Here is a 22,128-nt window from a genome sequence, read left to right as displayed (position 1 = left end):
AGATGTCATTGGATTTGGTCTCATGTTTGTTGGGGAGAAGTTGCTAAATAAACTGAGTGGGTGAGCTGGTCTCTGGATGGAGTAAAACAAGCATTCAGTATGAATTGCAGCGATGTACTGCCCGGTGAGAAGATGTGACACAAATATTACACATATACTAATGGTTTGCTTGATTTTATTAAATTGGGATTAAATGAAGAGCTGTACCCAGGATAGCCACACGTCTCATGTATTTTTAAGGATTCCAGCAAATTTTGTATCTAAAAATCAATATATTCAATATTCTGAAAAATTCTATTTGACCAGTTCAATAAGGAGGTGGAGGTCACCTGACTCGCTTACCTGCTTTGCCATATTCCCATTCTATGCCAACATGGCAATATGCCAAGAATATCAAATCCTGATCCATCTTTAAACCGCTGCCACAAACTGCAGCTTGAACGCTATTTCATGGAGAATTCATCTCCGCATCACATAGTTATCCACAACCTTCTACCAAAATGGACCATTGGTCCCAATTCTCCTGACCTTCACCAAGCTGCAACATGTTTCTATTCTAAGACAATCTGGGCCCAAACTAATGGAATCACATCCAATCTTTGCCCTAAAGGTGCATTCCTCACCACAGAAACTGGCAAATCCTGTTCAGCTTCTTCTTAAAGGGCCAATCCAACCAAAAGTGATATTTCAACTTCAGGTAGCATCTGATGGGTCCTATACCATTCACTTGGTGACTCCAGGGGTAAGGCCTCGATGTCAAAGTTCCCGGCTCGATTCCCAATAAGAGTTTTAGTTGATGTCACCCAACTTGGTGTTCCTTCTCAAAAAGTAAAATACTAAGAATTCTAGGAGGAGAGTTGAGCCGTTGTAGAGGCTGTACTAAATATTCAGAACAAGGAAACCAAGAGAGAGATCCCACCAATTGAGCCTCCGCAGAGACATGAAGAAAGTACTAGGTGATATAACTCTACAGCACCAAAGACTGAAACATCAGATCTGGATGGACCAAAATTATCTATGCGCTGTTCTCTGCCTGCTCACCACGAGTATGTTCTGTTCATGATGGCCCATCATGCATTCATCTACCCCAGTCATTTGAGGAATTCGCATTAATATTCTGCTACTCGTACTCGTAAACGTGTGATTTTACTTAGTAAAGGGCAGGAACTGTGACTTTTCTTGCTTCCAGCGTATCTGGGCAGCATTGTACGTCACCAACACTTGAAATGAACCAGTTGGGACATATAATTATGTACAAAAATAACTGACTGCTACAGAGAGACTCCAAGTCAGTCACCGAGGGACACGGCTTGGACTGACTCACTATGGGAGACACAGAATCTTCATCTTAAGCCTAAATGACTACTTCTGAACTTGAAGCCAAGTGGAGTTCAGTCCATGCTGAAAAAAAATAAGTCCTTAGTAACTTAGGAAGAGCAAGTAACAATTTGGTCTTTACGAAGACCCATTAAAGTCCAGAAACAGCTTTGTCCACATAAAGAACATTAGACCTATTTCTGTCCATAGTAGTGATCAGTCAGCTCCAGATCAGTAGGAAAAAAAGTCCCAGCTAAATCTTTACTGAGATAAGATTAGGACGGACTAATCCCATCTTGAGACACAACTGATTTATTAAATGTAGACAGATGCAGTTCAGGACCTGGTGATACACAGCAAGGCTACTTACTTTAGTCCATGCCGAGTCAAAAATCAGGCTCAGGTTTGGGTTGGCCTGATAAAGATAGGACCAGGTCGATCCAAGACAAGACTAAAACTCAATTCAACCTATGGTGAAAAAGAATGTCAGGCCGTGGTACGTTCTTGGTCTTTTGCAGGGATTCACTTTTTGGTGAATGATACTCTAAGGCAGTGGTCTCCAAACTGTTGCTCGGGGGGCCAGACGCGGCCCTTTGCTTGCCTTTATCTGGCCCTGGAGGCACTATTCCATCCACTGACTCAAACAATGAGCCAGAATTCCTGACACCAACCAATGGGGCACTATTCCTCCCGCTGACACTGATAGGGCACTATTCATCTCACGGGCACAAACAATGGAGCACTATTACTCTCAAGGGCACAAACAATGGGACACAATTTCATTCATGGCCACATTGGGGCACTATTCCTCTAAATGATGCCACTGATGGGGCACAATTTCGCCCGCTGACACCAAGGATGGGGCACTATACCTTCCGCTGACAACGATGGGGCACCATTCCTCCCGCTAACACCAACAATAGGGTACTTTTCCTCCCACTGACACCAATGATGGGGCACTTTACCCCGCTTAATACCAAACATGGGCGTTGTTTACTCTCACTGACACCAGGACATTTTCTACTCCCGCTTACCATAGTCTGGCCTTCCCAAGGTCTGAAGGCCAATAAATTGTCCCTACGTTTAGAAAGTTTGGAGACCCCTGATCTAAGGTAACAGCTCTTAGGTTTTCCCCCCCCGGCGACAGGTGAGACACAAACACGTATCGAAAGCAAAGTACAAGTGTGCATCTCATAAAGAGATGAAGACCAAGGAGGAGGTGAAGACGCAGAGTCGTACCTCTGGCAAAAAGCTAGGGTGTACCATAAACTTTCAAAAAGATCTTTAGAAGATCACTGAATCTACAGATCAACACAGGTCTAATAAGAACCCTTTACTCTTGCATACCACTGAATTTGTATGCACAGTCAGGGTAATGTCCTAGCGTGCCGGCACTTCAGTTTCCTATGTGTACTGGAAGTTGACATGAACACGCGCCATTGGAATGGGGGATCAGAAAAGTGGACAACAGACCAGCAGCATCACCTAGGAAGAATGCTGTTACTGCCAGTTCTCCACACCAGCCACATGGAGACACAAACACAATAACTGTTCGTCTGTTCGAGTGTACCCTGTAATGAGCCAGAGTCACCCCTTACTAGGACTTGCAGGTCCTCTTTAGTCTAGCCAATGAGACCCGGGCAGAACTCCGTTGTCCTGAAGCAGCTAAAGAGGCGCCAGGAGGCATGTGGTCCAGACCAGAGATGAATATAGCTCTTCTTCTGCTCTGGATGAAAGATTCATCCGAAGTGTCCTTCTAATAATTTAAGTGTAGGGCGGAGGATCCTGTAATGCAGCCATTTCCTCTGCCCTGGCTGAGATGTAGAGCCAGAGGACAGCGAGGAGAAGATATACAGAGCGTCACTGTCTACTGTTGCTAGACGCCAACCGACTATTACTCCTGTCCGGCTGCTCGGCCGTTCCTTAAAGGGGAAGCACTGCTCAGTCTTTCATTTTTCAAGCAAAGCAACCGTAATAGAAAAACTACAAGCTTTATCTAAGTCTGCAAAGGCTATCACAGGTATAAAACATTGCTTGCCAGACTTTTGGCTTATTCCTCGGCCATACGGAGCTTCACGGATATGATTTCTCCGCAAACATTGTCTACTGAACAAAATCATACTTTGGCAACAGATGCACAAGGAAGGACTGAGAAGGGCTGACAACGCTGCTGGAGGTCTCAGCATAGGCAGGGGCTGTGTTGTCAGCTCATTAGCAGAAGTCGTGAACTGACTAGTTCCCTTACAGTTCCAACATATATTTTTCTGCGCTGGTTTTTAGGCTTTGTTGACCCGTGAGAGGGCCATGTTTACCTACATGACGATGCACAGGTGCTCCATGCATCCCCATGCAGGCAGTCCCACCTGTCCAAGGTGTTCATTGTCTCATGAGTTGTTGGTTTAAGGCTGGTTTCACACAAGCTGTCTGATCAGGTCGGCCTGTCAGTTTTTCAGGCAGACCTAATCAGACCATCCATAGCTCTCTATGAAGCAGCGGATGTCAGGGGACATGTGTCTGCTGACAATGCCAGCACACGATCCGATCCTGTCCTCCAAAAACAGTGGGTCGGATGGAAGTGGACATGCGGTCCGCTCCCATGTGACTACCCTGTAGAGAACAGCGAGGCTGTGTCCGTGTCTTCTCGACACGGACCTGTCACCTGCCTGCTCAGTGGGGAGATCCCCTGCTGAGCAGGGAGATGCGGACTACGGACAGCGCACGTGTAAAACCAGCCTAAATGAAGTTCTTCTTTAAGGTAGGCTCAGCAAGACAAAAATATCCTTTTTGTGTGAGTAAAAACATAAGTAATGGACATTTTTTATATAAAGAAAAAAAAAAAAAGTTCCTTTGTCCTGAGGTTTATGTCTGTCTGAGGTTGTGTTGCAGTATTTAATATTCTGTAGGCACAAGGACTGTGGTATGTGTGTGCGGTGTATACGGCAGGTGCAGATTGTGTCCAATCCACCTTTAAGACCCTTTCACTGGCCATGGCTATAGTCCCCCATGGCGCGGAAACTGAAGTTATCTTACTGTTCTTTCCCAGGGTGCCCTTTCAGAAAGTTATGCCTAGTGCACACAATGAGAAAATAGAATGGAAAATACAGATTTCGAAGCGACCGTATCATAATATGATCATTAGTATACAGCTTTCAAGAGCTTTGATTAGTCACAGCACAAGCCCGATTAGGGGGTGCCAGCCAATGGATGACCGCCGGCACCCACTGATTGGCGAGGAGGAAGACAGGTCAGGACTCTGTATGTAAACAATGCAGAGCTCTGTCCTGTCAGCAGGGATGCGCCGGTTTTTGTTCCCCCTGCAAAGCAAATCCCTTAGTGAAAGCACCTCACAGTTCACACATAAACACTGGTTAGGCACACATTTAACCCATTGATCGCCCTAGATATTTAACCCTACTATAGTCTCGCTATAAGTCGTTGATCGCCGCCATTCCTAGTATAAAAAAAAAAAAAAATCCCAGTATAAACAGTGGGACACTGGCTGCAGGGACCTTTTCTGCACACATTCACCCTGTTGTTTGTTATTGGTATATTTTTCTTTTTCTAACATTTTTGAAAGACTGTTTTCTTGGATTTGCCGAAAGACTATTCTTAGTTTGTTTAATTCTGAACTATACATGTTCATTGAAAGAGCTGGCCACATTGGCCTCTGGAGCCGGACAGTCTGCTACTGAGATCGCCCGGCTATTGCCTGTTTAATAAGCTTCACCCTTGTTGCCAGGCAGTCTGGTCGCCCAGGCTGCTTTAAGTGCTGCGTTAATTAACATGTTAATTGTATCCTTGTCAGCTAATTAGTTGCTAGGTGGGGGGGAGTGGCCATGAGTCAGCCCTACCTCGTTATCTAACCCTTTGTGTTAAAGAGTGTATAAAAAGGCTGTATACTTGTCCAATAAATCATTCCATGTTCCAGCTTTGGAACTGAGCTAGTCTCGCTTGGTTTTTAAGTTACAATATGTGGCAGTAATATCGGATATCGGAGGGTCCAGACTGGAGGGAGCGGTATATGACGGAAGCACACCAGCGGAGTGTAAGACGGGAGCCGCCACACACAGTATCTCACAAAAGTAAGTACACCCTCACATTTTTGTAAATATTTTCTTTTTATTATCTTTTCATGTGACAACACTGAAGAAATGACACTTGTCTACAATGTAAAGTAGTGAGTGTACAGCTTGTATAACAGTGTAAATTTGCTGTCCCTTCAAAATAACTCAACACACAGCCATTAATGTCTAAACTGCTGGCAACAAAAGTCAGTACACCCCTAAGTGAAAATGTCCAAATTGGACCCAATTAGCCATTTTCCCTCCCCAATGTCATGTGACTCTTTAGTGTTACAAGGTCTCAGGTGTGAATGAGGAGCAGGTGTGAAAAATTTGGTGTTATCGCTCTCACTCTCATACTGGTCACTGGAAGTTCAACATGGCACCTCATGGCAAAGAACTCTCGGAGGATCTGAAAAAAAAGAATTATTGCTCTACATAAAGATGGCCTAGGCTATAAGAAGATTGCCAAGACTCTGAAACTGAGCTGCAGCACGGTGGCCAAGACCATACAGCGGTATAACAGGACAGGTTCCACTCAGAACAGGCCTCGCCATGGTCCAAAGAAGTTGAGGTCACGTGCTCAACGTCATATCCAGAGGTTGTCTTTGGGAAATAGACGTATGAGTGCTGCCAGCATTGCTGCAGAGGTTGTAGGGGTGGGGGGTCAGCCTGTCAGTGCTCAGACCATACGCCGCACACTGCATCAAATTGGTCTGCATGGCTGCCGTCCCAGAAGGAAGCCTCTTCTAAAGATGAAGCACAAGAAAGCCCACAAACAGTTTTCTGAAAACAAGCAGACTAAGGACATGGATTACTGGAACCATGTCCTGTGGTCTGATGAGACCAAGATAAACTTATTTGGTTCAGATGGTGACAAGCGTGTGTGGTGGCAACCAGGTGAGGAGGACAAAGACAAGTGTGTCTTGTCTACAGTCAAGCATGGTGGTGGGAGTGTCATGGTCTGGGGCTGCCTGAGTGCTGCCGGTACTGGGGGGCTACAGATCATTGAGGGAACCATGAATGCCAACATGTACTGTGACATACTGAAGCAGAGCATGATCCCCTCCCTTCAGAGACTGGGCCGCAGGGCAGTATTCCAACATGATAACAACCCCAAAACACCTCCAAGACGACCACTGCCTTGCTAAAGAAGCTGAGGGTAAAGGTGATGGACTGGCCAAGCATGTCTCCAGACCTAAACCCTATTGAGCATCTGTGGGACATCCTCAAATGGAAGGTGGAGGAGCACAAGGTCTCTAACATCCACCAGCTCCGTGATGTCATCATGGAGGAGGGGAAGAGGACTCCAGTGACAACCTGTGAAGCTCTGGTGACCTCCATGCCCAAGAGGGTTAAGGCAGTGCTGGAAAATAATGGTGGCCACACAAAATATTGACACTTTGGGCTCAATTTGAACATTTTCACTTAGGGGTGTACTGACTTTTGTTGCCAGCGGTTTAGACATTAATGGCTGTGTGTTGAGTTATTTTGAGGGGACAGCAAATTTACACTGTTATACAAGCTGTACACTCACTACTTTACATTGTAGACAAGTGTCATTTCTTCAGTGTTGTCACATGAAAAGATAGAAGAAAAGATTTACAAAAATGTGAGGGGTGTACTCACTTTCGTGAGATACTCTCCCCCCCCCCCGCGTCTGTTGGCTCCAGATTGCCCGCCACCCTATCAACGGCTATTACAGTATAGCTTCTATAGCTACGTAAAATTCCACCAACTGTTACACAAACCAATCAATATACACTTTTTTTTTGTTTACCAAAAAGATGTATCAGAATACATTTTATCCTAAAGAAATGTTATTTATTTTTTTTTATAGTAATTTTTATTTTTATTTTGTAGCAGACAGAAGAAAATTATGTTTTGATTTGTATTTTTTTTTTCTTCAAAATTTTTGGACTTTTTTTTTTGTTATAGCGCAAAAAATAAAAAACCCAGTTGTGATCAAATACTACCAAAAGAACATTCTATTTGTGGGGGGGGGGGTTGGGTGATATAAATGTAATATATGTACAGCTTGAATGCGCAATGGTCAGTTAAAATAAAACCATGCACATAGCATTTTTAAAAAAAATGGCCTGGTCATGAAGAGGGGTAAATGTTCCGGAGGTCAAAGGGTTAATCACATTGTTTGAATGCAGCTACATGAGCTTGTTTTGATAGCAGGGAGTGGTGGCGCTAGCAGCCAATCAGACTCTGCTGCGGTGCACATCTCGGAGAAAGCAGAAGCGCCATTCATCAGGCTGCTCCAATCAGCAGCCCAGGGAGGGCGGGGGGGGGGGGGTATGTCCCTGACCAAGATGTGCCAATGATGCCCTAGGTCAGTGATGGCGAACCTTGGCACCCCAGATGTTTTGGAACTACATTTCCCATGATGCTCAACTACACTGCAGAGTACATGAGCATCATGGGAAATGTAGTTCCAAAACATCTGGGGTGCCAAGGTTCACCATCACTGGCTCTAGGAGGTCGAGGATCCGGCTGTCCTGCCTGATATAGGCGCCCGGATCACAAAACTGTCTAAGCAGAATTACAAACCCCTTCGGCAGGCAAAGCAGTTTCCGCACCCTGTAGTGTAGTTCAGCTCTGTGTTTATCCGCCCCGCTTGAACTTCCTCCTTTAAAAATGCCATCAAAAGCCCCAAACCCCCTCCCCCCCCCTGCTATGACATCACGTCAGCTTCATTCTGTGATGTCACCGCTCTGAAATTCCCCTCTCTTCGCTAAACTCGTAAATATCACATGATCGCACGGTGAGTCATCGGCAGCAGCTGCTGGTGACTGTGTGACACTCGCAGAGCTGAACCCGCGAAGAATGAGGCAGATTTTCCCCCCGTACAAAAAAAAAAAAAAGTGGCCAATAAACGTTCTCCAGCTTTACAGGGTGCGGACTGTCTGGCCGGGGTGCAGAACACCCAATTTACGACGATCTGGACGCATGTGAGGACTGCCAACTGGCTGATACAAAAAAAAAAAGGACAAACTTCCCAAACATACCAACCTAGAAGTCCTAGTATGAAGTGCGCACACACACACACATGGATCCGATCCTTGTAGTATCGCAATCGATCGACCTGCCATGGAATGCAGGGCTGGCATCAGAAGTTTTTTTTTCGATTATTATTACATATATACGTTTTTGTTATTGTGTTCATTATTTAACACCTTCCTGCCCAGCCTATAGCAAAATGACGGCCAGGCAGAGTCCTCCTCCTTCAGTTGACCGTCTGCTTGACGTTGGTGGTCATCCCTAGATACTCCATCACATCCAGAGAGACACTCCCTGGGGTGATGTTCCTGTGGTGCACTACTAGTTTACCTAGGACAGTGATGGTGAACCTTGGCACCCCAGATGTTTTGGAACTACATTTCCCATGACGCTCAGGCACACTGCAGTGTAGTTGAGCATCATGTGAAGTGTAGTTCCAAAACATCTGGGGTGTCCCAAGGTTCTCCATCACTGACCTAGGAGCACCAGGTAACTTTGTTAGTCCTTGGTTGTTGCCATTTCTCGATAGTCCTTTCCTTGCACCTTGTCTTGGTGGTTGGTTCTTCCTACAAGTTACTAGTAGCCCCCCACGTTTTGGGGGTACACTAGCTTGTGTCCATCAATCACCTTTTTGGTTCTTGATCTAGGCTCTATCACACTGTGTACTCAATATCAACCGGTCATACTCTAGCACAGGGATATGCAAATTAGCGGACCTCCAGCTGTTGCAGAACTACAAGTCTCATGAGGCATAGCAAGACTCTGACAACCACAAGTTTGACACCCAGTGGCAGAGGCATGATGGGACTTGTTTTGCAACAGCTGGAGGTCTGCTAATTTGCATATCCCTGATCTAGCACATCCCTTACCCAGTAATTAGTCACTATGTTATTGTTATACACTCTATATTGTAAATATTATATATATATATATATATATATATATATATATATATATATATATATATATATATTTTTTTATATTTACATTTTTCATAGATGGGCTATCTTGATGTGGCTCACATCACCTTTGAGTTTCCATGGGGGTATCATCCCCGGGGAGTGCTTTATCTTGTTGGTTTTACCATCGATGCCTTGGGGATGACGTTCCTTCTGGCCGACCCTCAGCTTTCCAAGCCCAGACTCATAGTTGGTTTGTAAGTATGAGTGGGTGACCTACCCTTATACTTTAAATTATAATATTTGAAGCGCTTCACAAAAAAGATGAATAAATATTAATAAGCTCCTAAAAAATGCTCAAATAAATCCAACAGTGAGTAAAAAATCCCTAAAAAATCCAGCAAAAAAATGTGTGAAAGTATAAAGAATTAGTGACACCAAATGTATAAAAATCCACATAAAAAATATAGAGGAATGTATTAAAAGAGTTCAATCTATGAAATGTATAATCCAATTGAGCTTTGATCAGGTCCCACTAGCAAAGCTAATAGAAAAAAGCACACACTTGCTTAATTAAGGTGCTCATTGATACTTTTAGCAACAATGTTTCTTTTGCTTCTGTTCACATCAGATGTGATAATCACAAACAGATCTCATTGACAAAGCAGATAAGAGAAAAAAAACGATCATTGTGCAATGGTTATGATACCAAGGTACACGTGAAAAAGTCACGTGACCGTGACGCAACGCGTGGGAGGAGCCAAGGACGCTCTGTGCAGACAGGCATTATCACACAGTGTACTGCAGCGATTCTGCTCCTGTCTGAGGCGGCTGACTGCTATAGAGAAACCTGCATATGCCTTATCATTATAGGGCGCACGTGAGTGGATTAGATTGAAGTTTGTCTGTGTACCTTGGTATCATAACCATTGCACAATGATCGTTTTTTTTCTCTTATCTGCTTTGTCAATGAGATCTGTTGAAGCGCTTCAAATATTATAATTTAATCTTTTTTAAGTGATTCTGAAAACACTCTTTTTTAAAAGCAGCCTCACTTGGTTTTATGTGTATTTATCAGTTATTTAGCATCACAGCGCTTTGTGTTTTATATATCCTACCCTTATACTTATTTTCCCATAATATATATATATATATATATATATATATATATATATATATATATATATATATATATATATATATATATATATATATATACACACACACACACATACACACATACATACACACATACACCCAATTTATATCTACTTGTAACATTTTTATAGACACCTACCCTGCATCTGCTCCTAAAGAGTGGCACTTTAGCCATGAAACGCGTCAGGCCATTAGATGCTCCTCCCTTTACATCTTAAGATTATTACCAACATGGAATAATTACCTTTGACTTTTTATTACGAGTTAAGATACGCAATATATGGAAATACTTCTATTGAGATTTCTTTTACATTGTATTCCACTGTGGTTTGTACATTGAAAAATTGTTCAATAAAAATCTATCTAAAAAAAAAAAAAAAAAGGATTATTACCAACATTATGCTATTTACTGTGGAGACACGTTAGAACGAATCTGGCGGTTTTTTGTTTTTTTTCATGATGCTACTGCTACTGTGAACTATTACGTTGATATGCCATCATATTATTACGTTATGTAATAAGGTTTTCTTCTGCTATTTTAGATGTATTATGTCATTATATTATGTATGATAGATGGTCGCAGCTATGATATACCCTCCAGACACATCGATGTCATGAGGTCTCCTTGGCTGCATGTTTCACATAAAGTCCCAAACCCTGCTTCTATATGTTTCCATTATTGGGAACAGAGGTATATTCATTGGCCTCATATAAAGTCCCATATCCTTTTCCTTTCCTCAGAGGGGTCCCGTTGTTCTATATATATATATATATATATATATATATATATATATCTATCATATTATATACACATACATATGATGTCCTTCAGAACAAGCCACTCCCCAGACACACCACATCTCCGATCACGGTAAAGAGCCTATCACGTAGGCTGGCTCTTTACCATGTGATCAGCTGTGTCCAATCACAGCTGATCACACTGTAAATAGGAAGTGCCAGTTATCGGCATTACTCTTCTTTCTACTCTCAGCACGTGAGGAGAGGAGAGCAAATAATCAGCTTTCTTCACAGGGGAGATGTGCACCAACAATCCCCATCAGTGGTACCTGTCAGTGCCCACCAGTGCCTCCTCATCACTGCTGCATATCAGTGCTGCGTGTCTGTGCCTCCTCATCAGTGCAGCCTGATCAGTGCTGCATATCAGTGCCTTCTCATCAGTGCCTCCTCATCAGTGCCTCTTCATCAGTGCTGCGTATCAGTGCCCACCAGTGCAGCCTCATCAGTGCCTCCTCATCAGTGCCCACCAGTGCCTCATCAGTGCTGCGTACCAGTGCCCACCAGTGCAGCCTCATCAGTGCCTCCTCATCAGTGCCCACCAGTACCTCATCAGTGCTGCGTATTAGTGCCCACCAGTGCAGCCTCATCAGTGCAGCCTCATCAGTGCCCACCAGTGCCTCCTCATCAGTGCTGCGTATCAGTGCCCACCAGTGCAGCCTCATCAGTGCCCACCAGTGCCTCATCAGTGCTGCGTATCAGTGCCTCCTCATCGGTTCAGCCTCATCAGTGCTGGGTATCAGAGCCTCCTCATCAGTGCAGCATCAGTGCCCACCAGTGCAGCCTCATCAGTGCCTCCTCATCAATGCCCATCAGTGCTGCATATCAGTGCCTCCTCATCGGTTCAGCCTTATCAGTGCTGCGTATTAGTGCCCACCAGTGCAGCCTCATCAGTGCCTCCTCATCAGTGCCCACCAGTGCCTCCTCATCAGTGCTGCGTATCAGTGCCTCCTCATCGGTTCAGCCTCATCAGTGCTGCGTATCAGTGCCCACCAGTGCAGCCTCATCAGTGCCTCCTCATCAATGCCCATCAGTGCTGCGTATCAGTGCCTCCTCATCGGTTCAGCCTTATCAGTGCGGCGTATCAGTACCCACCAGTGCCTCCTCATCAGTGCTGCGTATCAGTGCCCATCAGTGCCTCCTTATTAGTGCTGCGTATCAGAGCCTCCTTATCAGTGCCTTATTAGTGCAGCGTATCAGTGCCTCATTGGTTCAGCCTCATCAGTGCTGCATATCAGTGCCCACCAGTGCAGCCTCATCAGTGCCTCCTCATCAATGCCCACCAGTGCCTCCTCATCAGTGCTGCGTATCAGTGCAACCTCATCAGTGCTGCGTATCAGTGCAACCTCATCAGTGCCTCCTCATCAGTGCTGCGTATCAGTGCAGCCTCATCAGTGCTGCGTATCAGTGCAGCCTCATCAGTGCTGCGTATCAGTGCAGCCTCATCAGTGCCTCCTTATTAGTGCTGCGTATCAGAGCCTCCTTATCAGTGCCTCATTAGTGCAGCGTATCAGTGCCTCCTCATCAGCGCCCATCAGCGGAGAAAAATTCCTTACAGTATTTACAAAATTTTATAACAGAAACTAAGAAAAACTGTTTTTTTTTTTTTTCAAATATTTTGGTCTTTTAATTTGTTTAGCAAAAAGTAAAAACTCCAGGAAGTGATAAAACCACCAAAACAAAGCTCTAAATATAATTTGTGTACAGTGTTCTATGACCGCTCAAAGTGCGACAGCGCTGAAAGCTGAAAATTGTCCTGGGCAGCAGGGTGGATTTTATTTAAGGGCTCTTTCACACGGACGATCCGTATGTCCGTTTTTCATCCTTCCGTTTTCGGATGAAAAACGGACATACAGTCATCCCTATGGAGCGTCGGATGTCAGCGGTGACATGTCCGCTGACATCCGACCCCGCTCCGATCCGAAAAGTGTAACGGAGGAAAAACCTACTTTTCCATCCGTTTTCGGATCGGATGACGACGGACACTACGGACCGTCATCATCCGATCCCCCCATAGGGGAGAGCGGCGCTCTGACAGGTCCGTCGCTGCACAGTGTGCAGCGATGGACCTGTCATCTTCCTGCTCCGCCGATCCCCGCTGAGCCAGCGTGTGTTCACGGGGCGGATCATCACTGATCTGCCCCGTGTGAAAGAGGCCTAAATCAAGTCGATTTAAATCACTTGTAAAAAGGCTCAATTTAAATCATCATTTTTAAAAGAGTAACTGTCAGCTCTGTCCCGCACTGGCTCCTCCTCTGACCGGCTGTTGGCTCCTCCTCTGACCCGCTGTCGACTCCCCGACAGTCCCTTTCACTTTAATGGGACGGTTGGTGATGCGGCAGTGACACAACAAGGTGAGGGACGTGGCAGTAGCGGGTGAATGGACGCCCGCTGACAGGCGCTGCCAGGATGGATCTGAAATGACAGGTGCTCTTTAAATGTAAGGACTTATTCTTGCTGGTTGTTAGAATCTTTAATATTTGCAAACAAAATGAAGGTTTCCTATTTAGAATAATAAGCTGTCAGCTTAGTAAAACAGCAACAGATTTTAGGTTAATCGCACATAGTTGGAGAACTACTCAAATAATTTTGAGGCATGATGCGACTTGTAGTTTTGCAACAGCTGGAGGTCCGCTAATTGCACATCCCTGCTCTATAGTGTGTACAGAGCATGGAGCCTAGCAGGTCAGGAAAAGGGAGGGGGATGAGCAAGTTGATGGGGACAAGGGCCTCATCCCCACAATCCTGGGCGGTGTTTGTGGGGGCTTATTGGACTCTGGAAGCTCCCTTTAACAAGGGGACCCCCCAGATCCCGCCCCCCCCCCCCCCCCAATGTGAATGAGTATGGGGTACATTGTACCTCTACCCATTCACAAAAAAATAAATAAATAAATATGTAGTGATACAACACGAGACGGTTTTTGACAAGTCCTTTATTAAAAATGGTGTCTTCTCTCTCCGGTGTGGTCTTCTGCTGCCGCTGTCTTCTTCTCCCGATTTGGTTTCTTCTCCCTCTTAGATGTTGTGACATCACAAGGGGCAGGCTCTCTGGGTGACACCACGCCCCATGGTTTGATAGGAAATGGCCAACAACAGAGGCATCCAGCGCCGGAGGAAGACCGTGTTTTTTTTATTTTTAGCAGGCGGCAGACAAAGACGACATCACCGAGAGGGCAGAGAAACCAGCGGATAGAGAGAAGAGGGCAGAGAAACGAGCAGAGAGCAGGCAAAGAAACCACCGGAGAGAGAAAAGGGGGGGGGGAAAAAAAAAAAAAAAAAAAAAAGGAAGGAAGACCGGAGGGAGAAAACACGTTTTGTCAAAAACCGTCTCTTGTGTTTTGTAACACTATAATCTTTTTTTGGTGAAGACTGCAGACGACCCCCACAACCACCACCCAAGGTTGTCAGGAAGAGGCCCTTGTCCCCATTAACATGGGGACAAGGCAAGTTGTGGAAGGGGGCGGAGCCATGTTGAGGGCCTGACCTGCCGGGCTGTATGCTCGGATAAGGGCCTGGTATGGCTTTTGGGAGGACCCCATGCCATTTTTTTTTTTTGTTAAAAAAGGACATGGGGTATCCCCTCCACATTGATACCAGACCGAGGGGCCGGGTATGGACCTGGGGGGAACCCCATGCCAATTTTTTCACTTTTTTTTTTTAAACAGTTAGGAGGCCCGGTGACATCTGATGGCTCATTGGTTAAGGACGTGGGGGCCAGCTTCCCGGTCTGCTCATTTGCAACCAGCTAAATACAGTGAATGTAAAGAAATTAAAAAAACAAAAACCAAAAAAAGATGCATTGATGCATATAAACCAATGTTAAAAATAAACATCCTGAGAAGCAGCAAAATGCATGAAAAAAAACGCATTAGTGTAAATGGAATCTAATGCCGCGTACACACGGGCGGACTTTCGAATGAACGGACTTGCCTACACACAATCAACCAAAGTCCGACGGATTCGTACATGACGACGTATGACCGGACTAATATAAGGAAGTTGATAGCCAGTAGCCAATAGCTGCCCTAGCGTTGGTTTTTGTCCATCGGACTAGCATACAGACGAGTGGACTTTTTTTATTTCTAGAACCGTCCGACTTTTGGGAAAAAAAAAAAAAAAAAAAGTCCGCTGGAGTCCACACACGGTCGAATTGTCCGACAGAGTCCGGTCCGCCGGACCTAGTCCATCGAAAAGTCCGCTCATGTGTATGCGGCATAAGTTTTCCCTGACACCAAGAGAAAAATGGTGACAGGGGAGGGATCTTCAGCTGATTGACAGCGCCGGGGGGGTCCCCTTTTCTCCAACCAGCTCTCACTGAAATCTGAAAAACGTAACTACAGATCCCCGCCCCCTGCTTTCTGAAAGCTCAGACAAGCTTTATAGATCCTGGACTTTGAACGGATGTAGAGAAGACTGCAGAAAAACCAGGTACAACTTATGTAGGAGGATTTGTTTCATCTCGGTGTATCATCCGAGGACAGTCACTTCACTGGGTATATGGAAGGGTTCACAACCACTATAGGCAAACCACTAGAAATATCACTAATACTGGGCGATTGCAGATTAAAAAATAAACTGGCAACTAATTTCCAGCATGCTGACAGTTATCTGCATTGATAAAAAAAAAAAAAGGGGAACACACTTTTTATCCTATGTAATGGGGGGGTTGTCAGCTCTCTAAAGTCCTGAAGAGCCAGACAAAGCCTTTCAGCACATCTGCGCCAGGGTCGGACAATTGAAAAAGTCGGTGCATGTGAAGATGGGGGGGGGGGGGGGGCAGAGCTACAATCAAAAGGGCTGAAAGTTCCTCTTTAATGTCATTTCAAAAGTCTGCAGCTTTATTTAGAATACTGCCCAACGATCCTGCCCTCAAGAACCCTGTTCTGGCGTTTCCTGTTACAGGGTGACAACACTTTATCCCCGGTCTCTCAATTGTCCTGTCACCCCCGTCACACCGGATTCCTAACGGCTGTTCCATCACACATTACACAAGCACGTCCCACTTTTGTCACCGAACGCATATTACTGGAGTGCATGTAGAAAGGAAGTGACTGCAAAGAGACTGTAGGAGATCACTAATATAGTATTGTAGCAAAAGCTGAAAAAAGGAAAAAAAATGATTTTAAAATTTGGTAAAAAATGAAGTTCCGCTTTAAGACAGACCTACACTATACCAGTGGTCTCCAAAGTGCGGCCCTTTGCTTTCCTTTATCCGGCCCTTGAGGTATTATTCCTTCCACCAACACCAGCAATGGGGCACTAGTCCTCCCACCGACACCAACGATGGGGCAGTGTTCCCCCTACCAACATCAGCAATGGGGCACTAGTCCTCCCACCGACACCAACGATGGGGCAGTGTTCCCCCTACCAACACCAGCAATGGGGCACTAGTCCTCCCACCGACGCCAATGATGGGGCACTAGTCCTCCCACCGACACCAATGATGGGGCAGTGTTCCCCCCCCACTGACACCAATGATGGGGCACTATGAAGGAGCATGACTGGCCTGCACAGAGTCCGGACCTCAACCTGATAGAACACCTTTGGGATGAATTAGAGCGGAGACTGCGAGCCAGGCCTTCTCGTCCCACATCAGTGCCTGACCTCACAAATGCTCTTCTGGAAGAATGGTCAAACATTCCCATGGACACCCTCCTAAACCTTGTGGACGGCCTTCCCAGAAGAGTTGAAGCTGTTATAGCTGCAAAGGGTGGGCCAACTCAATATTGAACCCTACGGACTAAGACTGGGATGCCATTAAAGTTTGTGTGTGTGTAAAGGCAGGTGTCCCAATACTTTTGGTAATATAGTGAATTTGCACTTGTTCATGACATGGAATCCTACACAATGTACAAGCCTCCCTTGCTCTTTTTCCTTTTCGCTCTTTTGAAGCCGGCCATCCTCTGGTCTCCGGCACAGAAGGGGTTCTGGGCAGAGCAGCTCGAAAGATGTTATTATGCCGCCTAATGGGACTGTGTCCATTCACGCTTCATGTTGCCGGGTGAATCACCGAGGGGCCTTGCTTTGAACTCTGCTGAGCTCCCCGGCTTCCTGCTCCCTCTCTCATCCTATACAGTAATTACGACTTCAAAAAGGAGAGAACAAACCTGTCAGGTCATGTACAATCCCGAGGACTGCTGGGACCGTGTCTGCTACAGTCATGCACCTGAAAAGAAAAAAAAAAAAAAAAAAAAAAAAAAAAAAAAAAAAAACCCACGCTCTGGCTGCGCGGCTCTTGGCACGCTGCAACAAACCAAAAAAAAAAAAAAAATTGTTGTTTTGTTACATTTGCAGCCCACACAGTTAGAAAAACAAATTGCGTTTTGTTCATCCGTACCGCTGTCAAAGTGCTCAGTCCCACCGGAAATTGCGTTTTTTTTCCCCCCTCCCGACACATTTCCTCGCGTTTGACATGCGCTTACAAGCATTTGCAGGTTGCTTTTGCTCTGTGAAGAGCGATCGCTCTTCAGAGAGCATTTAACAGGCAGCGAGGAGGAGGCATCGCATCACCTAACGCGTTGCGTCACCTCCTCACTGACCTCGTGCAAGGTGTGTGCAGTTGGCGTGGCTTCATTCACGTCAATTGGTCGCATTCCACGAGCGGTCCAAGCACAACAAAGGGTATCCTCCTTGTCGCAGCCACCAAGCAAAGCCTCAAAGGCCACGGCGTGTGTACACTACCGTCCACTGACTCCCCCCCACCCGCCCTTCCCCCAGCTAAGGCCTGGCTCTCACCTTTGCTTTTGATCCGTTTTCAGTCGTGCCTTTTTGCATTGCGTTCTGCGTTTCTGTACACGTGTTTGTGATGCCTTTTGCGTTTATGCTCCACCCCCCCCACACGCAGTACATTTTTAGTTCAATAAACTTTGATGAACACGTTACGGAAATGCATGTAATGCGTTTTTTTGATGTGTGGGTTTTTTGTTTTTTTTGTTTTTTATCTGCTGAACAAATACACCACCACTTTTTTTTTTTATACCGCAACGAAATCCCACGGCGTTCATGCGATCTGCCACGGGTGTCAATGTTAAAAATTATACGACACCCCCAAAACAGCTCATCAAAAATAAATAAAATAAAAAATAAAACCTCAGTGCAACTGCCCGAATCTCATCACAAGGGTATGATGCAATCATGCGATCCGATTCCGGTGCAGCCAAATAGAAAAAGGGGTCCTGCACCATTTTGGTACGGATGCGGTGCGATTTGAGCCATACAGAATGAATGGGCTCAAAATCGCATGTTATTCGCACAGGAATGTGGAGCAATTCCTGTGCCAATCGCACGTGGTGTCCCCGGTACTGCACAAAAATGTGAACCCAGGCTTAGCCAGAAATGAAATCATCAACCACCAGAATTCAGACCTTGACTAAGCAATAAACTGACAGCTTTCAATAAACTTTATTAAAAGATGCAAACAAAACTAAAATAAAGGGGGCGACAACCATCAGGCCAACGGCGGTCAGATTTCAATCCCATCTCCTGGAGGTCAATCGAAACTAATACATTTTCAAATAAATTTTAATAAAAAAAAAAAAAAAAAAAAACACCCTAAAACCAAAACCACCATCCCCTGAACCAAAAAAAACAAACAAAAAAAACAAACAAAAACCAAAAGAAAAAAAAAAAAAAAAAAAAAAAAAAAAAAAAACCAAAAACAAAAAACCCCACGCCATTTCACATCTTTTATTGGTTTGCAGTTTTGCCAAAAAGACGTGTGAAAAATGCGACCACGCTCTCAAAATGCCTCCTACCCAAAACACATGGCCAGGTAGCCCATATGGTTACATATTCCAGATGCCATCATTCTTGCACATTTCCAGTTCAATGAATTACCTACATACTAGATAAATTTGTTTAAAAAAAAAAAAATAGAATAAATTAAAAAAAAAATAAAATAAAGTAAATTCTTTGTAACATCGAAATGACCCTAAACAGATGGTAAGGTGGGCTGAAAAGAAAAAGCCTCCTACGTGAGTAGAGCTGACAACTTGGGAAATTCTGCCAGCCACTCCAAATAAAAACAAAACAAAACAAAACAAAAACAAAACAAACAAACAAACAAACAAAAACGCACAGACAGCTAAAAAGATCAAAAGCGGGGGAAATATTACAGAATATTCTTTTAAGTATTATGGTTTTTTTTTCCCCGGCTATGTGTGGTCATATTGTCACTTTGATGCTTGTCATCAACACCATTCAGAAAAACGCTGATAAAGCCTACGTTCCCTTAGATGTATGCTGGCGTTTGGGTCCAGCCACATGAGCCATTTGAAGTGCGTTCCCCAAGAAACTTCAACGCTCAACATCGAGATCACACCTGAGTAGCTTTTTGCGCAAACCTTAAAAAAAAAAAAAAATTAATATGGCCCCAGCCGCACCTGAGCGATCTGAAGCTTCACAAGAAGCACTTCAACGCATCAGGATTTCCATTTCCAAATTGCCCTTCACAAGTATCGCTTAAAGGTCTTCACTTGAAAAAGTACATGAGCAACTTTTGGTGCAACGTACACATTTTGGGTGCCAAAGACACTCAGTTCAAGTTTGAATGGGGCCTCCATGATCTTCTTTGGGGCAGAGTCATGTGTTTTTCGTTCCCTACAGACTTTAACGGGCGCACATTTTTTGCACAAGGTCTTGCCTAGTAACTAGATTTCCATTGGCTAAAACCGCCAATCTCAACCAGGGTTCCTCCAGAGGTTCCTTGAGCTGTGGTTGATTGAAGGCTCCTACATAGTTCCAGGGCCAATGTCATTTGGCATAGCCAGAAACAGGACACCAGAGAACTTTTTAGCTGTCTGTACCAATGGAATTTTGACCACTACTTTAAAGGTTTGGGGGGGGGGGGGGGGGGGGTTTCAAACAGACCACCCAAATTCGTCTTAATGGCCGCTGATAAATGGGATTTAGTAGGTCCTTGAGACCTGAAAATTAGTTGGGTAAAATGGATTGCAAGTGCAAAGCCAGGTATGGCCTAATAGGAACCAACGACCCCCCCCCCCCCCCTTACAAAGCAAGTGCAAAGCCCAGCATGAGCAAGAACGTACCAGAAATCCCCCTTGGAAGCAAGTGGGAAACCCAGTATTTGCAGAAAGGAACAAAATAAACTCCCGAAAAGCTTTGTGAAGCCCAGTACGGGCTAAGAGGAACTAAAATCCCCCCACAGAGCAAGTGCAAAGCCCAGCATGGTCTGAGAGAACCCCCCCCCCCCATAAAAAAGATAAAAAAGCAAGTGCAAAGCTTAGTATAAGCCAAGAGGAACCAAACCTCCCCACAAAGCGAGTGCAAAGCCTAGTATGTGCTAAGAGGAACCAAAATACCCCAACAAAAACAGTGCTAAGCCCAGTATATGGTGAAGGGAATCAAAATTCCATTGTCTAAAAAGGAACCAAAATCCCCCCCCAATAAAGCAAGTGCAAATCCCAGTATGGTCTAAAAGGAATCAAAATCCCCCACAAAGCAAATGCAAAACCCAGCATGGGCAAGAGTCAACCAAAAATCCCCCCACAAAGCAAGTGCAAAGCCAAGGACATGCTGAAGGGAACCACCCCCCACCCCCAAAAGTAAATACAAAGTCTAGTATATATTGAAAGGAACCAAAATCCCTCTGACAAAGCCCAGCAGAAGATCTCTGGTAATCTCCCTTCCATCAGAGGTCCCCAATTTGGAGGTTCAATAACTGACTGCTCTAAACAGAGTAGGATTGCCCCCTTGGGACTTACCTAGGTTGACAAAGCTCATGACCATGTCAGCGTCATTGAGGAAGTTGCTGTCTTGCTGGCTGGCCAGTGGTGGCCCCTGGGTGGTGAAGATGGGTTTATAAGGGTAAGAAAAGCCCTCGGCTTCTTCCTCCTCCACGGTCATGGCATTGTACAGATCCAGCATGAACATCGGGGCTGAGTTCTGCTTCCCATACAAGTTTGGCCGGGGTCTATTCGGCAAGCCCAGGATGGACAGGATCTCCCTCTGCATCTCCCGGCGCTCCTGGATGCGCAACCTTCTCTGGATGAAGCTGGAGTGGACCTCATTGTCCAAGCTGAAGTCGGCCAGGATCGACCTGAGCAGCAGGTAGAGCACCGCCGACGCGGTCTTCAGAAGACCCTTCATTTCCCCTGGTGGAGTCGGGAGAAGATCGGAGCACCTGCACTTCTATCCCAAGGGGAGATCATAAAGAGAGGACCATCCGACCAAGGAGGACCATCGGAGCCTACTGGTGGCCTCCTGAGCATCAGCTGAAGCCGGACATCTCCCTGCACAAGTGGGACCCGACCAGTCTGCCCAGTTCCTGGTGGATTGTGAAGGCAGAGAGGCAGCAGGAGGCTGAATGTGATGGGAGGGGTAGGGATCTGGGAGGAGGGAGTGCGAGCAAAGAAAGAAAGTTTAATGTGCTGCCAGATCCCACCAGGTTACTTCTCTGGATGGTCTCATGGACTGGGATCAAGTCAGCACCGCTCCTAGGAAGGCAGCTACTCCCATGGCTTTCATCTGCAGCAAGAATATGGGGTGACTGAGGGAGCAGCGGGCAGAACTGGAGGAGAGCAAGAGGGGGCAGAACTGGGGGAGCGCTGCGGACGATGCCCCATGCTGTGCTCACAGATAAGGTCATGGACTACAGCCAAAGACAGAAGAAAGTCTGCTAATGAGGTCTGACGGTTCTCCGGTATTTCAGCCCATGTCATTAATACAGCAATCATCTCTTCTTGAGCAACAGCTGAGCATGGAGGATACCACCACCTGAAGCTGTTCACAGCTAAAAAAAAAAAATAGTTAACCCTGATCGATCGCTGAATAATTGTAGGGGCTACATACAGTTATCACTAAATATTTCTATATTTAGTTTTTTTTAGTGCCTGTACATTTTTGTTGCAGAGAGGGATACATTACCCACA

General features: G+C 45.3%; 1 protein-coding gene across 1 annotated transcript in view; it reads right to left on the bottom strand.

Moving 5' to 3' along the window:
- BMP7 (bone morphogenetic protein 7) overlaps positions 1-21,564 on the bottom strand; it is a 102,366-nt gene extending 80,802 nt beyond the window's left edge. Inside the window, exon 1 of the mRNA XM_073607216.1 lies at positions 20,962-21,564. Coding sequence (XP_073463317.1) covers positions 20,962-21,346 — 385 coding nt within the window. The 5' untranslated portion in view covers positions 21,347-21,564. The remainder of the gene's footprint in view (positions 1-20,961) is intronic.
- Between the last annotated feature and the right edge of the window lie 564 nt (positions 21,565-22,128).

Source organism: Aquarana catesbeiana, linkage group LG12 (assembly GCF_042186555.1).
Source record: "Aquarana catesbeiana isolate 2022-GZ linkage group LG12, ASM4218655v1, whole genome shotgun sequence".
NCBI lineage: Eukaryota > Metazoa > Chordata > Amphibia > Anura > Ranidae > Aquarana > Aquarana catesbeiana.
Note: the sequence above shows the minus strand (reverse complement) of the source record. Positions and strands in the feature narration are given on the sequence as shown.